The sequence below is a fragment of the Sebastes umbrosus genome, chromosome 17 (genome assembly GCF_015220745.1).
Source record: "Sebastes umbrosus isolate fSebUmb1 chromosome 17, fSebUmb1.pri, whole genome shotgun sequence".
Taxonomy (NCBI): domain Eukaryota; kingdom Metazoa; phylum Chordata; class Actinopteri; order Perciformes; family Sebastidae; genus Sebastes; species Sebastes umbrosus.
This window is the reverse complement of record NC_051285.1, coordinates 27,842,522-27,862,600: the sequence shown is the minus strand read 5'-3', so window position 1 is coordinate 27,862,600 and position 20,079 is coordinate 27,842,522. Positions and strand designations below refer to the sequence as shown.

Here is a 20,079-nt window from a genome sequence, read left to right as displayed (position 1 = left end):
TTTTGCTGTCGCTGCTCCTAAACTATGGAACAAGTTACCCTCTGATATACGCACTGTCACTGACCTAGGGCTTTTTAAATCTAAGCTCAAGACTTTTTTATTTAGATTGGCTTTTAATACCTAGTAGCGCTGTGACTTTTTCCCTATGCCTTTTAGAATATGTTGTGTTTTTATTCCTGTTATTTCCTGATGTTAATGTAAAGCTCTTTGGGTACCGTTTGGTTGTTGTAAAGGGCTATACAAATAAATGTTGATTGATAGTGTGAAGTGGTAGTTCTGCCCGGGCAGTAAACTCACCAATATAGTGTCTGAGGTTGTGAGTTTGAGACCCGATCGAGGCAGAAAGAACATGCTAATGCCTTAAAAGGATTAAAGATGATAAACTGTTCTGTATTTATCATTTGTCTTCCTTTTTTCATCTTCCTCCTTCTTCTTCCTTCTTCCTTCTTCCTTCTTCCTTCTTCGTTGCGCAGCAGCTATAATTTCTTCTTTGAATTGCACAATACTCATACATTTTCTTACTGCATCTCTAATTACTAGAGTACAAGGTTTTGATATCATACGTCCAGTCAGAATATGTTCGATGACTGAGGTCTTAAACACAGAGAAGATGCAGTTCTATGTATATTACCACTACGTATATTTTCCAATGTTTTGTGTGAAAGTGAACTCAGTAAGACCTGGACGATGTGTGCATTTGCTGAGAAGGAGAGGTAACTACCTTGACTGGCTGGTACGTGGTCGTACTCCAGGCAGCCTCTGGAGCCTTTAACATGTTCTGTGTGTCGTCTGATTGGAGGAAGAGGAGCAGCACTGTTCAGCATGTCCAACACTGTGTCTACACCACAGACGAAAGAGAAAATTCAGGTAAAGTCTGCGGCTGTTGAAAGTATCTGTAAGTCTGTATTGTGTGTATTTTCCACAATTCGGTGAGCATAATAAACACTTAATCCACTGCGAGAGAAAATCCTTAGATTAACATAACACCGTAGGAGATGCACTACATTTATATGTTGTTTTTTTTCACAAATTTGGTCGGAACAAAATGTCACAAGCTCACCAGGGGTTAACAGCAAGTGTCCAGAGGAGGGCCGGTGTGGTCGTGCGATGACAGAGGAGGAGGAGGAGGAGGATGTGAAGGAGTTGCAGAACGGGGATGTAGAAGAGGAGGAGAGGTCGGTGAAGCTGTGTCGCGCCGGTGGAGGAGGAGGCTGGGACGGAGGGCGGCTGATGAAGGGAACTTCTAATGCTGAAACACAACAGAAACACAACAGACTGAAGTCTCTGCTCTGATTCAGAGTTTAGACTTATTCCGTGAGGAGGTGGCTGATGCTGCTAGGAAGTCAAAACCATGTGCAGTTCCAGCAATGGGATTACATGCAGAAGAGCAGAAACTTGGTGTGGGTAGTCTGGGTTAAAGCGGCAGTAGGCAGTATATTATTGGCATCATTGGGCAAAAGTGGAGGCTGTAGACGGGTTTCTGTGCAACGTCATCACACGCGCAACTAGGGGGGGCAGAAAACACAGCATGTCTGGCAGAGCCAAGCTCCAAAGCAGAGATGACAAGTAGTTGTTTTGCAGTAAAATTGCATCAACCGCTGAAAAGATGGATTTAAAATGTTTAATATTCCGAGTGGATCGCATGCTAAAAACAGAAGGAGATTATGGATCAAGGCCTGATGGGCAAAAGCATTCTAGTCACAGCGCTAGCAAAGCAGCGGGTCACACCGAGCTGTCACGCTCCACAAATCGATAAGAATGAACTGATCAACAGGGTGATCGCCCCACAGTCCACGGATATATTTATATAGATTTAGCAACAATGCCTTAAAACTGTCCGGGATATGAGAGCAGAGAGGCTGTGACGGACAGGGAGCTGTGGCTGGGTGTGGGGGGGGAGATGTGATCCTGTTGGGGTTGGCTACCTTGTGGCGGCAGCAGGATGTCATAGTCGGAGGGTATCTTGTTGGTGTTGAAGGGGCAGAGGGTGCTATGTGCCACCCGTGAGCCCGACCCCCTACCCGAGTCTGAGTGTCCACCTGAGGAACAGAAGCAGAGAACATTAGATCGTTCTACTTGGTTGTTATGCACGTTCAGGTTTAACATCCTTAAATGAGACAGAATAAAAACTATGGAGTGCAACATTCACTACATCAGATGAATGATCTCAGTCATAGGAAGTCAAATAAAAGATTCACTACTTGTGATGTTTAATTGTGTCTGCTGGTTTCAGGACTCACCAGGCTCGGGGGGCTGGGGCTTCTTCTCGTCGACGGAGGGCTCTGGAGAGCTGTTCTCTAAGTGCCTGCATGAGAGGAAAATCTGTTTGGTTCACAGAGGCCTAATTAAACTCTAATGGAACATCGCTGTTGTATCACCATAGTTACTTTAACACGGTGAAAGACGGCCGGTACCTGCTGGGTACGGAGATGCAGATGGGAGCCTGGCTCAAGCAGAGGTTGGATGAAGGGATCTGATAGTCGTCCTCCGCCCTCTCCATCGCTACCCGCTGTCGTTCCACCACAGGGCTGCTGAAAGGGTTGGAGGGCCTGTAGAGAGGACCACGATTAATCAACCCAACCTTTCCATTAGTGTCACTCATAGTTATTACATTCAAACTACAATCACTGATATCTTCTCAGTCCCATTAGGAGGATGATGGTAGTTCTGGGGTGCCATAAGGACAGGTGCGGCGATCAGCTGAGAATCCCGCCTACACTGAGGGGGGTACTATCTGCAGTGGAAACACAGCTAGGGAAAAGGACCTGGTACCAAAAGTGAGTCGTACCATGCAGTGGAAACACGGTTTTGGTGTGCACGTTCAGGTCTCAGTGCAGGATGTGATTGCTCAAAGACAACTTGAGTTAAGGCCAATTTCCTAAGACTTTTCACTTTTTCAGCTGTTAATTGTAGCGCCACCATCAAGCCAATTGAGATCATATTTTATATGAAGCATTAGGACATCATTTCCAGTTATGGTTTCATGTCTCTGGCTCGTTCCAGCTCACAGTAAATTGAGCAAAGGCATAATATAGCATATAATGCTAAATATGCCACAGCCACACACCAATCAACATGACACTTCAGATCTTGGTTATTACTTGTCCCCCCCGAGCATGTGCATCGAATTTGGGGAAATTCTGTTGGTTATTGAGGTCTATTCATATTACTGTTTCTCAGCAAAAAATCCATCTTGGCAGACTTTTATGATCCAAGAAGAGGCTTTTCTGCAGAGCACATTGAGCTGGATATGTGTGTCAAATTTCGTCAATCAGACTCACGCCTTGAGGTCTTTCAAAATTTGCATTTTAGGGCATTAATTACAGCGCCACCATGTGGCCGATTGGATTCATATTTCTTGGGAAGCACTTGCACACCATTTCCAGTTATTGGGCCAAGTTTCATGTTTCTAGCTTGTACCCTCGCGGCAATTTGAGCCGCGGTGGAAGACGACAAAATGTTAAACCAGCACAAACTCAATAGGGTTCTACCCCTTCAGGGTTTGAACCTTAATAATCAGGTTCTTTCTGAATGGATAAATATCCCCAAACATCGCTGATCAGTGTCTCTATAATTCCACAAAATCAGGCTGCAGACCAGAGCCATCAGGCCAAATTCATAAAGACTTTAATTTGTGTACTGTGATGTGAAAATATTCAGCAGCACCACTTATCAGCTGGCTCCACCCGGCTAGCTGTGATTACCTACCTGATATGTTACAGTACAATGTTATTGTGCAGCAAAGGTACAAAGTACGATACCTGTTGTGTCTTCTGTAAGTAATAATTAAACGAGGCAACAGTGAAAGGAAGTGTCTACTACGAATGATGCAGGAATGTATTTGGCCAATCAGTTACAAAAAACAACAGTCCAGCCAAATGGCTCACCATAACCACTGTTACATATTAAACATGAGCATGTAAACTAAACCAAAACATGCTGTAATTACCAAATACACATTCAGGTTCAGGGAATGAATGGAGGTCTTCATATATATAGTAATAAAAACCTACTGTATGTTGTGATGCATATACTGTACACAAGTCAGCTGCAGACATTTGTGTACAGGAAGTGTGTGTACATCACTCACAATATTTTGCAACGCTAAATTGTTTTCAGCAAGACCAGAACTTCCCCTTTCAGCTCAAGCTTCATCAGAAGTGACAGCTCTATCCCCTGCCTCCACTTCAGCCCCGATACACAGAAATACCTAATCTAATCCCGGCTGCAGCTAAAAGGCTATTAGACGTTCAGCCATCATTTTTAAAGCTGTTTCTAACCAGGACTTTTCCCTGAGGCTTCCAGACCTCACTGGGAGAAGTTTCCCTGAGTCTGAAACCAGCGAGAAAAGAAAGGAGGAGGTTTGGGAGATGGAACTTTAGACTAAAAGGAAAGGCTAAAAGTAACTGACTAGTGTTAAACTGAGCTATTTTGTTCTCTTCCCCTTTTGGTTTACACAGTTCTGCCATCAAATGACTTTACTCAGTCTAATACGGGAAATAAGATACAGCTGAGTCTCGAAATAAGATTTTGCATTCGTGATCAACTGATCGTGTCTTTAAGGTTTCCACATACTTTTATTTTGATACACAGTTTTAAAATACAGCCTTGTCATGGGAACTATAAAAAAAAGTTCCCCGGGAACTCACTGGTGGCGGTAAAGTACCACTGCATGGATACGGAGAACACACACACGCTTCCGCAATCTTTTCTGCTCATATTAATACAAATGTGCCGTACAGAGATAGCATTTCAATATTATTTTTTGAGGATACTTCCAAGGAAACTTTGGTCATCTCCCTGGATAAATAGTTCTATTATGTGTGTATCTGTGTAATACTCACTTGTGGCTATTGGCAAGCGCGGACGGCGTTGGCGAGTGCCGTGAGGGAAGGATGTCATACTCATCGCTGACTTGCACACCATTAGAGAAGGGCTGCACACACAACAGAAAGGGGGAGAATTATAAAAAAAAAACACAAAGGAACAACTGAAAGGTAATGTCAATTGAATTTGATGAAATACAGCCAGAAGCCGCCATTCCGGGTTCAAACACTTTTCTCGGTCAACAGAAGTTTGAAGCTAAATTGCCAAAAATCGAAGCCGCAAGCAGCAGCGAGCGAGTTTTGGGCTTCACAAAGCTGAGCAAAGTCACTTCAGTTGGTTTATTCTGTCTAAAGAAGGTGAGACCGATCACACACTTGTTTCACCAATGTATGCAGCATTTCAATAAGTGCACACTCAAAGTCCATTTTGCCCCCCTTTATCTGATGATCGCAATATTAAACAATGATATCACACATCGCAGATTTTAATCATATTGTGCAGACTTAATATAAACACCTGGCAAAGTACTCCAAACCTCTTCTGTGGTAGTTCCTGCTACTGCTACGGTAGGTGTCTCCTGGACCACATTTTGCCGTGATGACTCACACACAGACTCACAAGGTGAAAACAACACCAGCATCGCTGTCACGGCTGTTAATAAAGGACGCTCTGTCCAATCATCAGCCTGTAGTGTTCTGAGCAGGATGAGTAAATGGTAAATGAACTTGCATTTATATAGTGCCTTTCTAGTCTTCCGACCACTCAAAGCACTTTACACTACATGTCAACTGCCATGCAACCTGCCCTTCAGGATCTAATCTAAATACTCATTCACACACCGATGGCTCAGCCTTGAGGTTACGTATTTTACACGAGGACGCTTCGGCTTGTTGACTGGAAAAGCCACGTGTGTGTCACGTAAAAGCAGTGCTGCTGAGAAGGAATGCAACACAGCACTGATTGATAGACATCTTCTGACTAAGTAATTCATATTTATCCCATGTCAAAAATAATCTGCATTCACAGGGCAGGCGTGGCCTGTTAATCTTCTGCCTGATTAGCCAACAAAAGTGAGGTTCCAGCCGGACCAAACGCCACCGAAATCGTTCTCCGATCAAGCTATTGCACTTGAAGATTACAAATTTGACATCAGGATAACATCGTCCATCAACTTTGACCACATTTGAGCAGCGAGCATCGTTGATGTAAACAGTCTGTCCGCCTCCCCCTCGTTTTGCAGGAGTCCTGCGTTTTGTCTGCGCGGAATACAGTCCACCCGTCAAGTGCAATAGATTGATCCGGGATGTTATGATGGAGCCAGGTCTGTAAAGATGTTGGCACAACAGTCTCTGGTTTCCCATTAATGGGTTAGCCTGAAGTCTTATTTCATCATTTCTATTTTCCTGTGACCGGACATGAGCCAGGAGAAGGCTGGGTAGTGGAATAGCCTTGGGTCCTAGCTGGGTTAGCTTAGCCCTTATCCAGACTCTACTTCCCTCTCTTCCTGGCCGCTTTCAGTGGCGTTTGGTTTAGCTGGTCTGACTGGGTGGTCGGAAGATGTTGTGGGTGGTGATCGTCTTATCGCTGCACAATCCCAGAGCTTCCTTTTTTCCTATATTGATGAGTGTATTTCTGTCATAAATGTAGCAAAATGACATCTTATAAATAACCTATATCAGCCTGTTTATCCTGTTTATCCTGCTGCCGTCTGCTGTCGTACCACCAGATAACAGAGCAGCTTCTTTCCTAAGCCTGTGAGACTCCTCAACTCATCCTTCGTACTCCACACATATTTCACTGTGCAACGCTGTGTCGTAGTGTGACAATAAACAAATCTTGTAAACCTTGTAAAGGTCAGCTCCCTGTGGGACACACAGACACACACGGCTGCACAAAGTACTGTTTTCATTTATGAAGCCATATCATTGGACAATTCTGAAAATCCTGGTCCATTTCACCTTCAGTAACACTAGTTGAGAAATATATTCCATATGCAACGCACACCTATCTGTGAAATTAAAGTGTCCCTATATGGAGGACAAAAAGTATGCAAATCAACTTCCTGATAATTACCGAAAGTGACGATGCTATTGACAGAAACTTTCTGATCTCAGAAGTATTCTGGTTTCCTAACCACTAAATGTCTCTGCAGGATTTGACTGGTTGTATTTGAATGGTCAGAGTTTCAGTTCAATCAGGGATTTCTATATTTAGCATAGATTAGCATATTTACATTCCGTCCAACACACTTCCAGTACACATTGGAAGAATGGCAGAGCAGCTCATCAGTCTGGCGCCTGCTGCATTCCTTATCTACAAAGTGACTGTCATTGTCTATGACAATGAGGGTGGTAAACCGTTTGCGTCAGGAACTAGAAAAGTGCAGATCTCCACCAAATGTGTCTGCAGCAACCGCTGCTGTAATGTTTGATTAAATTAATACAAACCACAATTGCCCCCCATCTGTACCACAAGCGTATCAGATGCACGTCTCACGCAACAGATACACTCTCATTTTAATTTATGCAGCCGCTAAACCTCAGTTCACTGTGTAACACTTCATGTTGACTGTTTAACGCTTCCTCTGAACAGACCTGCTGTGTGTTTATTTCCATTCTTGCCAACCCTCATGATTTTCCCGGAAGACACGTTTTTCATCGCCCTCTCTCGGTTTCCTCCGGGGGTCACAATTCTTCCGCATTTCTCCCGTTTTATAGCACCTTTTTTTCCCTTTTTGTTATCTCAACATGTTTCTGGCACTGTACAGCATGTACAACATGCAAAAGCTCTACTGTTTCCTGCCGGACAGCAATAGAGCTACACCAAATACTGGCATGGAGGGAGACGGGTGCCACTCTGCATGTGTTCAAACTGATATCAAAGCCCTACCTTGGAGCTCTCTGACGTTCCTGCCCCCTCCATTCTGTGATGTAACCTCCCAAATCCAGCAGACGGACAACTGAGTGGTCTTCCGTTCAGGTGAGAGGGCACGGTGGGTTCCAGCTGGTGCGGGTGATCGGATCCGGTCCTGTGGGCATCTGCAAAGTGGCTGTCTTTAGGACACCGCGTCTCAGGTGGCATCTGGGGGTCTGACAGCGTGCCCGTAGAAGATGAGACGGAACATGACAAGGGAGAGGTGGTGGGGAGCCAAGAGTGGCGTGACTCTGGGGGGATGGGAGGCGGACGCTCGGGGGGAGGTGGTGGAGGTGGGTCCCTCTGGGGAGGAGGTGGGGCTGGGAGAGGCTTGTCCTGCTTCCTGGACATGCCTGGCGAACCCTAGAGAGGTGGAGAGATATGGTTTGTTCACTGAAATGACAGAAGACTATCTAAATAATTCTAGCCTCATTTCTAAATCACAACACTTTTCATGTTTTCTTGTTGTTTTTGTGTGGAATGCTGGGACTGACCTTCGGGGAGCCGGTGGGACTGGCGGATGGGGAACGTATGGCGCCCTTCTGGATGAGGTCGAGTCGTGGCGGGACGGGGGGAAGGCCGAGGTGCTGGATGCAGTGGCTGGTGTCTCCTCCTTGGACTTTCCTGTGTTGGCTGACAGGTGAAGAGCTGGGAGACACCATGGGCGAGTTCTGGCGCTCTGCACAGTGCTGAGAGAAAAGTAAATCATCTCTTAAAGGGGTGTTTACTCATTTATGACCAGCTGTTGTGCTGTTTACTGTAAGCATTGGAATAGAGTTAATCATCTGTTTATATTTATCAAACTGTTAAAAGTACAATTCTGAACTCAAGTGAAAGATAAAAGTAAATATCCTTCACTTTCACTCCCCTAATATGACAAGTCTTTACCTTCCTGATGTTGGCTAGTCCGTTCATGACCAGGCAGTCCTCTCGGTCCTCGTCATCATCCAGCTCCAGCATGGGGCAGCTGTGCTGGTCCAGGAAAAAGATCTTGTTTCCCTCATTTCGTGGGTCAAAGGCATCAACAATAATGGGCTCTGTGCCTTTGATCTCACAACGACAGAACGGACAACCCTGACCGTCCGACTCCTGGAACAGATAACGGAAAGAGTTTTCACCAAACAGGATATTTCAGGTAAACACACACAGACACACACAGGTGTGGCGGTGACATTTGTGACCCCATTCTAAATCGAATGATCCCATGGCTTTGTTGCTTGCTGTGTTTTGGGAACATGAGGAACTACTTGGGCCGTCGAGCAGGAAGGTGGTTTCTGCACACAGCTGGGATATGCATGGTTAAGGTTATGCGCTACACTACTGCCCCTATATCTCTCATTTCCTCGACTCATGAAAGGACTCTGGCAAAGTCGACTGGACACATGTTTGTGAAATCCTCTCCAGGGAAAAACTGTTTTGCAACTTTACAACATTCATTGGCCACATGTATATATTCCACATGGCAGCCCCTGTAAAACAGGGGTCATAAATAAGAGGATAAAAGAGGTCTTGGTTTACAGTGCATCTCTCTCAACTGACTCAGGGGCTACAATCAAAGGCAGACAATGTTTACAGAGAACAAAGCTGCATTTGTGGTGGCCATATGGTTGGGGACTTGGCGGGGGGAGGCACCAAAGGCATGTTTGAAATATAATCCTTATTGGAGTGGGTGGAGAAGGGAAGGAGTGGGAGGTTAAAAGGAAGGGATCCCAGACGGGAGGAGATGGTATGATAGTCATAGACAGAGAAGAAACAGACATGGCTGAAGGGACATAAGAAACTGCTCCTGGACTTCTGTCATGGTGAAGGAGAAAAAATCTTCCCACATCCCAATATTCTAGCTCTGGTTTGGTCTCCACCATCTCCTGAGAATAATATCTGGCTCTTTAGCTGTTAAATGTCCCAGCAACTAGCTGGTGAACATATGCTGATGAGAGCAGTGAGAATGAGCCAAAACAGTCAAGTTGTGAGCTCAAAGATGCTAAAACACTCAGTAGAGCTGGGGGTTGGGGTGGGAGGGACTGCATTTAGGTGATTATTGTCTGTGGGTTTGTCACTATGAGTGACGCCTTTCACATTATTATAGAGTATAGTCGTGACAGTGTCCGGGCTGATCCACGGCTCATCCCTTCTTTCATGAATTTAATGTCAATGGTGAAATTAAATGAGTGTTTTCACAAACATCTGTTGCTTACTTTACCAGGTAAGACACACTTCAGATTGTGCATTTTTTGTAGATCCATTGTTAAAATGAAGATATTGAATGGAGCAGCTTTCAACACTGTAAAATCACAGGTATTTTAAAATAATAATCTACATGCTAAGCTCTGCTGTGGAGGGCTGTGGGGTAGGTGGATGCGGGATGCAGCCTTGACCCAGCGGGACCTCATTACACTGATGTAGAATTATTTACCAAAAATATGTACCAAAGGATATTGAATATTTTCTGCAGCATGACTGAGTGCATTATTATGTATTACACTATCCGTGGATGTATGTGGGTGTGTTTATGTATCATATATGTGTATTGTATATGTGTATACGTTATGATATATGTTTAGGGGATTGATTGGTTCTCTAGGTCATGGCATGTCTATGTGTATGTATACAGTATGTGATATGTATGTATGGACCGTATATGTTGTTTCACTGTACGTTGTAGGGCTGGGACGATATACCCATCTCCCGATACGATACTATCACGATACTTGGGTGCCGATTCGGTATGTATTTTTAAGTATCGCGATTCTAAAAATATTGCGATTTGATATTCCTATTTGAGATTTTTGTTAACTTTTTTTTAACTTTTCAAATATATCAGTCATTGTCAGGCATTATTTTTATTTATTTTTTTACAGCAACCGAAAAAATCAAAGAATAAAGACATTCCCCTCACAGATTAGTGCTATTTTCTTTTTAATTTATAAGGGACACCGCAACGTTACCGTGATGCGATAACGTTTCTTGTCCGTGACAGAGTTAGCATGCAGCTTTAGCCGTGATGTCTAGCTCTGCTTTTCCTTCAATGTGTGAAACCCAAAGTGTTTCCATCCTTTACTGGATGTGTAGTGTTTACCACACTGGATTTAACATGGGAGGGTGCAGGTCGTATCCACGCGGACCCTCCAACGTTTTCTAATTTCTCGTTTTGGTGCATGCCAACCGGCTAGTTTGTTCTGGTTGACGGATACGGAACAGATATGACGTCACGTTACTCAGACTACAACAATAAAAGCATTAACTTCCTTCTACCTCTGCATAGACTCAAATGAAACAAATATATCGATTCTGGCATTAAAAAATATATTTCAAAATCGTATTCCCACCCCTCCCCTAGTATGTTGTATATATTATTTATCTCAATAAATAAATAAATTAGTTTTAGCCCATACGTCTAGATGTCTTTTGAAACTGAAAGTCACCAAATATGGAGTTTATTGCCAAGCATGCTGTCTCTGTTTGCATCACTCTGGACAATGTTGACTTTACACTTTGTGGAAAGAACTAGTAACTACCTGCCAACGCTCTTGATAGATGATTCATTACTAAGGTACACAAACCTTATCGAGTGAAACCTACAGACGCAGAAAAGCCCCGAACCACTCAGTCAGTCTGAGTCATCTCTGCACTGATTCAGGATCAAACTAATAACTAGAACAAGGGAACCCTCTCATATTCTGCAGAGATCAAAAACAAACAGGATGTGGAATTACATAGATCATCATGCAGCTGTGACGGAGGAGTGTTGCCTGATCCACCCCAGCTGACTAATATACAGAGTGAGAGGAAAGATGGGGGACCACCACCAGTGAGTCACGACCTGAACGGACCAGAGCTGGGTTACTCACTGTCACAGGGTAGGAGGGTTCCCTCTCGTTCTGACTCACTGTTTCATTAATGTGGAGGAAAATATTTAATTACCGAAGCACCCGTATATAACACACACACACACACGATGACAGACGTCATTCAATCACTGAATGAGGTTGTCGAGAAGGCGGGGTCACGTCGAGTTGTCATAACAGGAAGTATGACAAACAAACAGTGTTAATGTGGGCTGAGCACAGGACTGAGCTCTGGAAAGACTGCGCTCATGTTCAGAGGAAAGCCACCCAGAAAAATCTTTCCAGTTTTGTAGGCGTCAAAAATGAATCTCTTGAGAACAGAGCAGAAAACCAAACACTCGTGTGTGTGCTCCGAAATCTGCTCAAAAAGGGTTTTCCAAGGACTTTCATGTCAAGGAACTTAAATTCTGTGGACAATAGATCCACATTTAATGAATATAATTCATTATTTCTTTGTTGTGACAACTGTGACCAAAAACATTTTGATCTGGGGGGAAGATGTTTTTGGTATAATTTGCATTAGACATGCAAAATGTCTTTAAAAATACCACTGAGGATGATTTCCTGTGCTGTGACGGTAAACACAGACTGACTGCATTATCACAGAAGCTACCGCAAAGACTTATTTGCATTTTCATCAAAAAAACACTTCCATCTTAACATTACTTTGGTCAGTAAAATAGAATTGAAAGCGATGATGTTTCAATGGTGCAGCATGTTTTTGTTCATTTAGACATCAACTCCTCCGACTACTAACACAATGCAAACCAAAGACTTGTGATAAATGGAAACTATCATAGCACTGACTGAAAAAACAAAGCACACTCAACGTGTATAAAACCTTGACTCATTGTCCTCTGAATCATCTTCCATGTCCTCCCTCGCGGAAGCCCCACTGCCAAACATCTAACGCAGTGTTGGGATATGTAAAAATACACGTAATGCAAGATTTACTGTTAATTGAAACTGTTCCAGTTAGAAAACAGACGTGACTCCAGTGATAGGTTTCACCTGCACAACAATACCATGCATATTCAACACCACTAAGAGTAGGGGCTGCACAATTAATCGAATATTAATCACGGTTTTGGCTTCACATAATTAAATGTACATGACTGCGGTGTTCACATTTAAAATGCTCTGCTCATGGAAACCTCTGCAGCATAAAGCGTTTCCTAAACTAATGGCTAAAGATGCACCGTCAATCAGCAGCCAATTGAAGCTGGCTGGTTATCAGCGTCTCATATGCTCATATATCCGTTTTTTTGCCGGTCACACACACGTGCAGCCGCCACATGATGGTTTTACCTCGGCACACAGCGGCACAGTCAGTAACATCACACACTGAAGTTCTTCAGCGTGAGTGAAGAAGACATAAAGCTGCAATTTGTAACAACTGTAAATCCAAAATAAGCCGTGGAGGAACAACATTACAACAACCTTGGAACAACTAACTTATCTTATTATATAGTAATTAATTCCCATGATGCTGCTCAGAATGATCTCAGTGACCGGCTCGTCTGCTGACAGCATGACGCTACACAGCTCCGTTATGGTGCGTTCAAGCTCTACTTGGGTACTGGGCGATGGCGAATTATAACGCTATCATGATGCGTTCAAATATAAAATTTAGTTTTTGCCGAGAAATTGACAGTTGTTTGAAGGAGATGTTTTCACAGCAATATAATACAGATATTAGAGAGGGAATTATGACCTGTTTAACTTCCTGACACTAGCTCTAAGCAGCCTATAATATATATATATAATTATAATTACTAATTCCAAGATTTCTTTTTTTAGCAATGAAAATAAAATCATTTCTTTGCTAATCATTTGTTTTTATGCAAATAACCACTATAGAAGAAAATAACAAAGTGAAAGGATTACATTTAGAATTTTTTGACAGTCGAATGAAGCACGTTGGAGGTGAAAGCAGCGCTCTGTTTATTTAAATGTGAATTTGCAATCAAAATATTTTGTCCCTAAAATCTGTGAATAATCGTGATGAATAATAGTGATCTCAATACTGATCAAAATAATCGTGATTATCATTTTGGCCATAATCGTGCAGCTCTGACTAAGAGAATTCAAAGTGAGGCCTAATATGTCTTTGATATGAACCCCTCTGAGAATTAGAACAAATGTACTTTCAGTCAACTCAAAGTAACCTTGATACAGAATTGGGCTTGTGTCCAGGACTGCAGAGAGAATACGTGTGTGTGTGTGTGTGTGTGTGTGTGTGTCCCTGCCAGAGATCAATAGCATCAGAGTCAGTGCAGACCTCTACATGTCTGGAGAGCCATCTCTCTCTCTGTGTGACTGCAACACAGATGTCCCACGCAAAGGAGAGGAGAGAGGGGTGAGGAGGAGGAGGGAGTCTCTGGACCCGATGCTAATGGCTCATTAGGGGAAGGTAATTACAAACACACTTTGCTGGCACAGCTTCTGATGCACAGATGAGTGCACAAGCACAATGAACACAGCAGGGCAGGACAGGGTGCTCTGGGATACACAAATTACGAAAAATAGCACACAGCAGAAGGCAGAAAAAAACACAAGCAGAAACACTGGGAGATACTGTGTGCACACACGCTCAGTTTTCACTTCCGCTACTGACTGATATGTGGAAATTTGATTAGGGCAGATGCAAGGACACCGTGAGGAAGTGAGGGACGGAGGGAGGTTTTTCTTTATACCATGTATCTTGCACTGGAGGCTGAAAGCCGCTTCTATTATTCAGTATTCTTTTCTCACTTATATGCAGTCGCTTATTCACCCCTTACCATTCTGCACTCTTTTTTTCAGGGGTAGATAAAAGTCAACACAAGATGTCTCCTAGAATTGGAAAAGCTGGGATCCTGAAGATTAATTTGAGATACAGCTAAGCACTGTGTGTCAATTTGTTCTAGTCATAAATCTGTAATAAATATTAATTAATAAATGAATGAGTGAAAGTTAGAACATTATGATCTAAATACCTGATGGCCATCCCCATGATCTATTATGTCTCAGAAATTGTTGCAGCACTTTTTGGGTTGATACCATTTGTTACACAGATTTGGTGCTAAATTTAACCATTTTTTACCACACGAGAGTTTATAAAAATGATCAATAATCCCTCCTAAATACCACATTAAGACAACAAGACCTTGAGGAACACCAGAGAAAAAGCCATGCTGTGATTCGGTATCAAAAACTTTTGACATTTGGAGATTTCTGCAAGAATTGCATTTTTTGGCGATTGGATGGCGAGCACTTCTGTTGTGTAAACTGCTCAGAAACCCCCTTATTGTCAATCTAGCTAGGAAAGCCATCCATCCTCTGAATGCTCTAGGTCTCTAGTTTGTGGCTGTAAAGTTTCATGAGGCTGTGATTATCCTAGAGGTCACCACAGGTCAGTTTATACAGTGAGGTCAAACTCACTAAAATGTCTCCTATGGGGACTAACATCATCACACATGAATACAGTTGGGCAAATTGGATCCACAAGAGTCTCAGCTTTACAGTGATACCCAATTAATGCAATTCAAAGACTGTTTAGGGACCCCAGTAATAGAATAAATAATAGAATGTATTTCTAGTTTCATGATACCAGTATCTTCCTCAGTATCCTCTAGCCTGAAAACTGAGCCTGCTACAATCTCTGAAAGACAGATAACGGCCGGGTCCGAGAGTTAAGGGGTTAATCTCCCTTTTAGCAGTGTTGAACAGTTAAAAATGTTCAGATCAGATCAGAATATTGCACAGAGACAGAGATGATGTAATGATGGGATGGACACATTCTGGCATGAACCACACAATGTCCCATGTACATGAGTAATGGCAACTGCTATCTGTCGAAGCCACAGATGTACCCCTTTGCTCAAAGATTTGACGTCAAAATGAGTACACGCAGTACGGTTCATTACGATACCTGCCAAGCCGTGAGACAGGAAGTACACATGAGGTGACCGCAGGGTTCGATCTTGACGTCCTTGTCGTTCTCAGCGCAGATCTTACAGAGCTGGAAGGTGGAGCCCATTTCACAGTACAGCTCATACTGCTCCTGTTCAGGCAGAGAAAACTCCTGTTAGTCATCAAGTGATGCATATATCAAACTATACAAGAGAACAGACACACACACATGCAGTATGTACACGCCTCCCACCATGTCACGCCCTCATGTTAATGGGTCAGAAGGGGCCTACTGCGTTGTAAAAGTGAAAGTGAAACTTAAAAGCAACTCGTTCTAACATGTAAAACTGAATGAAACATCACATTTTGAACACAAGCAAAAAGGCTTCTTTAGATTTAGGCAATAAAACCCCACTAAGCTAAGTTTAGGGAGCATCGTGTTTTGGGTGAAAATAACTTTGAACATAAAGACAACTACACACTGTTGGTTTCACACGTGATGCAAACTTCAGTCTCCTGAGTGAAAACTCTGTGTTTTGTGTCCCATCCATCGTCCCTAACCTACACCCCTCCACCGTTTGTGTAGTTTCACACTGTCTTTACGCCTCCTCTGCTGCCATCTATCTCTTCTCTTTTTCTTTTGCCTGGTCACAACAAAGTTAACATGCCATAAGGTGCAGCATTTGGTTACTTTAAGAAACTTCCATAGAAGTACAGCTATGGAACTAGCCTGAGCTTACATGATGTATTCTGGCTTTGTGAGGCTAAGCAATCCCATGGCCAGCAGGAACCATGAACATTACTCTACGTATCCAGATGAAGCATGTTTTCACACACACACAGCACACACAGCACACACACACACACAAACCCACTTGTGTCACTTTGATGTGATCATGAGGCGTTGGCTCACACAAATCAGTGAGGTCAGGATTGTAACTGCGACCGTCGGGGAACAAGTAGCTGCGAATGAGAAAAAAAATATTAGAAGAAATAAGCAGTAGAAACACACAGCAAGATATTTACTCTAAATACTTTGATCAAAGTCATGTTTTGTTTGTCATGTCTACCTACTAGTGGTACATGTTATATATATATAATGAGTAGTGGTAGAACCACAAGCAGCAATAGGAGCACTTGTAGTAATAGCTTTACTTTAAATGAGACTTTAATTAATCCTTATTTCTGACTGACCTGAAATATCAGCTATGAGCAGCTGTTAAATAAAAAATATATACTAGGTCTTAAAAAAAAAGATCAAAATGAGCATAAACTCTTTTCCAATTAAAGTCAAATTTGCAAATGAATTCAGCTTTTAGAAGCCTGGGTATTACCACAATGATTGACGTTTGAAAGAGGGACTGATGGGAACTTAACTTTCCCCAGACTTGCTGGGGTCTCCCAGCTTGATCAAAAACAGAGGTGCTTCAAACAGGATCCCCCCCCTCCTACCCGCCCCCGCTCTCCGGCTACAGTGGACTTGTAAGAAGACACAGCGCTCCTTGAACAGCCTCAGCCAGCCGTGACTGACGGCTGAGGGAAGTGCACTAAATGGAGGGAAGCATGTTTGATTTGTCTGGGGGCCTGTCAGATTATCAGGTATGATCGCAACAGATGGCCTTACAAAACTACTTGAGGGCTCAAAGACATCCTCTTGTCTGTCTGAGACATGTGTCATCTAGGAAGTGGCTTTCAGAAATGGCACCACACTAAAGACTATGCAAATCAGATGTGACTGATTGAGACACGAGCCCCTTTCACACAGCCTGCTCAAGGCGGGATTGTTGCACCGTTATTACGCCTCGCTGCTCCGTATGAAAGGTGCGGAGGAGCTACTACCAGCGGAGGTAGTCACAGAGCCGAGCTGATGTCTGAGTGGAAGGGACAGCTGGCACGGTGGGACTACATGCACGCACACACACCGGACGCAGAAGGTGTTGAGTTAAACGTCACACCTCTTTTGCTCCTGTGATGGTGGCGTGCTATCTAAAAATCACACACTGGGGCAAAATGCGTCCAGTGTGGACCGGTTTTACCACAACCCGAATAAGCGGTGCATTCGAGGTTCAGCGTTGCGCTAGAAATGAATGTTGATTGATGCCAAATTTTATGCACATTATAAGAGCATGAAAATAGCCTGAATCAATGCACATATTTGATACTAGTACACCCCAAAGTGTCTTGTGATTGCGCTCCAGTGCAGAACTATTCCATGGCCTTAGTATCATCATATCAGAAATTCCCACACAACAGCAGCCTATAATTTTCTCTTCATCCATTATCATCTGGTCAGGCCAATAAAAAGTAGCTTGAGACAGACATCATTAATAGTAGGCGACAGTGATTCCCCTCCGAAACATAAATATGTTAGAGAGAAGCCGGCGTAACGGCGGTATTGTGGAATTTCTATGTGAAAGGGGCATCAGTTGATCATTTTGTATACAGTGCATACACACAAAACGGATCAATATACAAACAGAGAGTGAGCTAGAGAGGGAGAGAGGGAGTGATAGGTGACATACAAGCCCTCCCTGTAGCCGTCGATGAGGGCCTGGAACAGCGGCTTGTTGTGAGGGATGGTCTGCAGTATGTTGCTGTCATTGGTCACATAGCCAATGGCCCACTGGCCCAGCCGTGTACAACTCAGTCTGAAGATGTAACTGTTAGAGAGAGAGAGAGAGGACAGAAGTGCATGTAAACAAACATGTTTAACAAACTTTAAATGATGTTAAAACAACACAACTCAATTTGAATGTCAAGTTTCCTGCAGTAATGTATCAAGATCACTCAAACAGCTGTGTGTGGACTGTTATAATTCACTTTTGATAACACACTATGGCATCCTTATCAAACTTTGACTAGTCATAAAAACAGTAAACTACTTGTTAATGTACCTTTACTGACCTTTAGCTGAATCATATCATGATTATATGATCATAATTAAGATAAGATAAGATCTTATTTTTGTCTTGTATTTTCTACCGTCACACTTTCCTGGATTGTATTCTTCTGTATTCTTTGTTGTTATACTCTATGCATTTAAATGTAAAGCACACTGTAGTTTACCTGTAATAAAACATGCTGAATAAATACAACTGTAGGGAGCACAATTGGATTTTTCAGCCGATACTATAACCAATAATTTCACATTTTTGTGTTTTAAAAAGAAGTTCATTACCTGTAGTGTTTTTATGAGGGACTCATATCTTAAAAGCAAATAGATCCGGTCTAAATGGGATTCAACATGTTTAATACACAACAGAGTTGAGTTGAACTTTAACAACTAGCCTCAACAAATAAGGCAAGCTCTAATCTTTTCAACCGTTTGAACATGGTCTGTTTGTGTGTGTGTGTGTGTGTGTGTGTGTGCGTGTGTGTGCGTGTGTGTGTGTGTGTGTGTGTGTGTGTGTGTGTGTGTGTGTGTGTGAGTGTGTTTGTGTGTGTGTGTGTGTGTTGTGGGCTGCTGGTGGTTTAAGGAGAAAAAGAAGAAGAAATGAAGCTCCAGATCAGAGGGACTTGAGGTGATATCATTATTGGGTGCAAACATATACCATATAAAACCATTCTCGAGTAGTCTTTGAACAAGTAAATCGTCCTTCAAATTTGCCTAAAGTCAGGAAAGACATTTTCTTTAGTCATATTTGGCACTTTATGGGATCATTTCATCAACAGCCACGGCGGGTCTATCCCTGTAATTAACGCTAATAGCCTTTTCAAATAGCCTCTTAATGCAATTGCAGAGACCTGATGTGATCAATTACACCTGAGTGAGCGCTGGAGGGTAGAACAGATGAGATAATTAAAACTACACCAGCTTCATCCAATGAGAAATGAGCCAATAACCCCAAAAACATTTTGTTTCTTTTTCTCTACGGTGAAATATGAACTTTCTACCTTTGTTATTTATATAAAACTAAAACTGCAACAAACAATGGTGCTCCTGCTGCGTCTCTGAAACTTTTAGGATTTCCTTGTGCAAAATCAGAGCTGAATTCAAAAGAAGCAGCTCAGCAGAAGATGGAGCAATCTGAATGTGAAAAAGATAGAGGTATTATAAATGCAGTGCAGCACGAGTACCGGGCTTAGAGCGAGCCTTGACCACAGTATGATCCCACCTCCACATGCAACAAAGGCACCGAGCTAAATCCTCCGAGGCTTTGACTGAAGAGAGATGTGAGAAGACGGTTTGAGAGTTTCAGACGGTTTCACTGATGCTAATAAGCTGTGTTTCGCCTCTGATGGGAAGAGCTTTGCTGAGGACAGGAAATCTGCCTATCTGTGAACATGATAATGAAATGCTTCTACAATCACACATGCAGCAAAGTAATCTTCACTTTCAGTGTGATAACCATGTTTGATGTCATTATCTCCGCCAGGAGATTATGTATTCGGTTGTGAGTGTGCGTGCGTGCATGTGTGCATCTTTGTGTCTGTCTGTCTCGCATACTGCAGGACCTATCAGCCTAATATTTTTTTGTGTTCTCGTGATTGCAGTGAAACATAATTTACTAACCACATATTTTATCTCATATGTTTAATACCGTCATCGGCTGCTGACTCCTCGCTACTCTTAACCGGCCGGTTAGGGGCCGCACGGCAC

At 42.9% G+C, this 20,079-nt stretch overlaps 1 protein-coding gene across 1 annotated transcript in view; it reads right to left on the bottom strand.

Moving 5' to 3' along the window:
* Positions 1 to 20,079, bottom strand: part of cblb (Cbl proto-oncogene B, E3 ubiquitin protein ligase) — a 53,533-nt gene that overhangs the window by 6,160 nt on the left and 27,294 nt on the right. The window contains exons 7-18 of the mRNA XM_037749488.1: positions 18,002 to 18,139; positions 16,355 to 16,442; positions 15,499 to 15,630; positions 8,629 to 8,829; positions 8,235 to 8,429; positions 7,717 to 8,103; positions 4,845 to 4,936; positions 2,415 to 2,549; positions 2,241 to 2,305; positions 1,926 to 2,039; positions 1,061 to 1,249; positions 722 to 838 (exon numbers count right to left, since the gene is read on the bottom strand). Of these exons, the coding sequence (XP_037605416.1) occupies positions 722 to 838; positions 1,061 to 1,249; positions 1,926 to 2,039; positions 2,241 to 2,305; positions 2,415 to 2,549; positions 4,845 to 4,936; positions 7,717 to 8,103; positions 8,235 to 8,429; positions 8,629 to 8,829; positions 15,499 to 15,630; positions 16,355 to 16,442; positions 18,002 to 18,139 (1,853 nt within the window). The remainder of the gene's footprint in view (positions 1 to 721; positions 839 to 1,060; positions 1,250 to 1,925; positions 2,040 to 2,240; positions 2,306 to 2,414; positions 2,550 to 4,844; positions 4,937 to 7,716; positions 8,104 to 8,234; positions 8,430 to 8,628; positions 8,830 to 15,498; positions 15,631 to 16,354; positions 16,443 to 18,001; positions 18,140 to 20,079) is intronic.